The sequence below is a fragment of the Heterodontus francisci genome, chromosome 4 (genome assembly GCF_036365525.1).
Source record: "Heterodontus francisci isolate sHetFra1 chromosome 4, sHetFra1.hap1, whole genome shotgun sequence".
Lineage (NCBI taxonomy): Eukaryota > Metazoa > Chordata > Chondrichthyes > Heterodontiformes > Heterodontidae > Heterodontus > Heterodontus francisci.
The window spans coordinates 117,954,114-117,956,934 of NC_090374.1; the positions used below are offsets into that span (position 1 = coordinate 117,954,114).

The following is a 2,821-nucleotide window of genomic DNA, read 5'->3' on the forward strand; positions in this document are numbered from 1 at the left end:
GGCAGGGCTCTCATGTGTTCCAAAACCCAGAGAACATCTGCCACGGGCATCTTATTGTGTCAGAGCAGGCAACCAAGCAGGTTGCCTCCAGCTGTGCTGAAGTGACAGTGGTAGCATCATGTAGAAGAAATAGAAAGCCTAAGAGGAAGACGTCTTAGTTGCACGAAGAGATTCACTTGGGTGCTTATAACAGTGTTAATGTTTCATTAATGCTCTTTATTTCAATCAAAGCATGAGCTCATGTGAACTCTTTATTGTCATGGCCTCTACTTTGTTACATCTCCCATTCATTCACCCTGGTCAGTTTCCTTCCAGTGACTAGCATGATCAGCCTTGATGAGGAGGAAAAGGTGTGCCATGTTGTGAAGAGCAGAGCAGACCACAGGAATCTTGAAAACCGTTGCTGGGGCATATTAAAGGGTGCCTCCAAACCTGCCAAGACACAGGAACCTTCTCTTGAACAAGCTAATGGCTTGCTCTATTGTTGCCCTAGTGCTGACATGGCTCCTGTATACCTCACCTGTGCCTCTGTGATAGGGTTCCTCCCTGGGGTCAGCAGCCAGATCGTCAGTGGGTACCCCTTGCATTCCAGGAGTCAACCACTGAGGCTGTGTCGTGCAGAGAACACTTGTGTACATGAGACTGCTGAAGGATGAAGGAGTCATGGCAGGCCCCTGGATGCCTGGCACTGATCTGCATAACGTTCTTGTGGCGGTCACAGACCAGCTGCACATTAGGGAGTGGAAGCCCTTCCAATTAATAAAGATGTCAGGCTGATCTGACGGTGCTATGATTGCCATGTGGGTGCAATCAATCACCCCATAGACCTGTGGAAATTCTACGATTGAAGCAAAGCAGACAGCCCTTTGGGTTTGACTTGTGTCATCCGTGTCAGAGTGGATATAGTTGGCGACCTTTGCAAACAAGGCATTGGTGACCTGGGTGATGTGGTTGTAGGCTGCAGGTTGTGAAATCCTGCAGATGTCACCAGCAGAGCCCCGGAAAGAGCCAGACATGAAGAATTTGAGAGCTGTAGTGACTTTGACAGTCACAGGCAATGCGTGGCCACCTGGTTCTCTTGGGCAGAGGTCTGCTTCCAGATGGCTGCAGATGTCTGTGAATATCTGCCTTGAGAGCTTGAGCCTTCTGAGGCACTGTTTGGACATGTTGAAAAAGCTCACCCTTAGCCTATAAACTGTGTTCAGGGTACTGCTTCTTTTGAGGTGCAGCTCTGTTCACCCACTTCGTCCCGTGGAACTGTATGTGACTGTGGAGAAGGCAGCTGTTGCTGCTGCTGGAGTTGCTGCCCCTTTTGCAATGACTGATGGGCTGGATCAAGCTGCTGCTCCTCCTCAGAGGTCCAAGCTACTGCAGCTCCCAAGTTGTGGGAAGACTCATAGGCAAGCACTTGAGATTCAGCTCGGTAGACTCCAAGACACTTGAAAGTTACTGGATTAAGTTGCTATTCCCAAAGAAAGTTGTGAATTCAACTAAAAGAACTATTCCTGTCAATGCTAGCCTTTCACTGTGGCTACCACAAGCTAGCCAATTTCAGCCTATATATTGTTGCTAGCGGGTCAATTTCGGACAACAATGACTTCTGCTGTGCATTTACCTCTTCCAACCTGGTGAGATGTAGAAAGAGTGCGGAACCCATGCACTGGCAGTGAAAAACAGAATGCAGGGTTTCTGAGGGACAGGATTAATCTCCACTTGGAGAGACAAGGATTAATCAAGGATAGTCAGCATGGCTTTGTCAGGGGGAGATCATGTCTAACAAATTTGATTGAATTTTTCAGGGAAGTGACTAGGTGTGTAGATGAGGGTAAAGCAGTTGATGTAATCTACATGGACTTCAGTAAGGCTTTTGATAAGGCCCCACATGGGAGATTGGTCAAGAAGGTAAGAGCCCATGGGATACAGGGCAATTTGGCAAATTGGATCCAAAATTGGCTTAGTGGCAGGAGGCAGAGGGTGATGGTTGAGGGTTGCTTTTGCGATTGAAAGCCTGTGACCAGTGGTGTACCACAGGGATTGGTGCTGGGACCCTTGTTGTTTGTAGTGTACATTAATGATTTAGACGTGAATATAGGAGGTATGATCAGTAAGTTCGCAGATGACATGAAAATTGGTGGTGTCGTAAATATTGAGGAGGAAAGCCTTAGATTACAGGACAATATAGATGGGCTGGTAATATGGGCTGAACAGTGGCAAATGGAATTTAATCCTGTGAAGTGTGAGGAGATGCATTTTGGGAGGACTAACAAGGCAAGGGAATATGCAATGGATGGTAGGACCCCAGGAAGAACAGATGGTCAGAGGGACCTTGGTGTATTTGTCCATAGATCACTGAAGGCAGCAGCACAGGTATATAAGGTGGTTAGGAAGGCATATAGGATACTTGCCTTTATTAGCCAAGGCATAGAATATTAAAGCAGGGAGGTTATGATGGATCTGTATAAAACACTAGTTAGGCCACAGCTGGAGTACTGTGTACAGTTCTGGGCACCACACTATAGGAAGGATGTGATTGCACTGGAGAGGGTGCAGAGGAGATTCACCAGGATGTTGCTTGGGCTGGAGCGTTTCAGCTATGAAGAGAGACTGGATTGGCTAGGGTTGTTTTCCTTAGAGCAGAGAAGGCTGAGGAGGGACCTGATTGAGGTATACAAAATTATGAGGGGCACAGATAGGGTAGCTATGAAGAAACTTTTTCCCTTTAGCAGAAGTGTCAATAACCAGGGGACATAAATTTAAGGTAAGGGGCAGAAGGTTTAGTGGGGATTTGAGGAAAAATGTTTTCACCCAGAGGGTGGTTGGA

The 2,821-nt window shown here is 47.1% G+C and overlaps 1 protein-coding gene across 1 annotated transcript; it reads right to left on the reverse strand.

Annotated features, from left to right (window-relative positions):
- Positions 1-413: 413 nt before the first annotated feature.
- LOC137368811 (putative nuclease HARBI1) lies at positions 414-1,166 on the reverse strand. Its single transcript, XM_068029014.1, has one exon. It carries the CDS (start codon positions 1,164-1,166, stop codon positions 414-416), a length of 753 nt encoding a protein of 250 aa, XP_067885115.1.
- Positions 1,167-2,821: the final 1,655 nt, after the last annotated feature.

Bases quoted from the DNA above. Each gene is read 5' to 3' on its own strand.
- LOC137368811 (XM_068029014.1), bottom strand. From the start codon at position 1,166: ATGTCCAAACAGTGCCTCAGAAGGCTCAAGCTCTCAAGGCAGATATTC.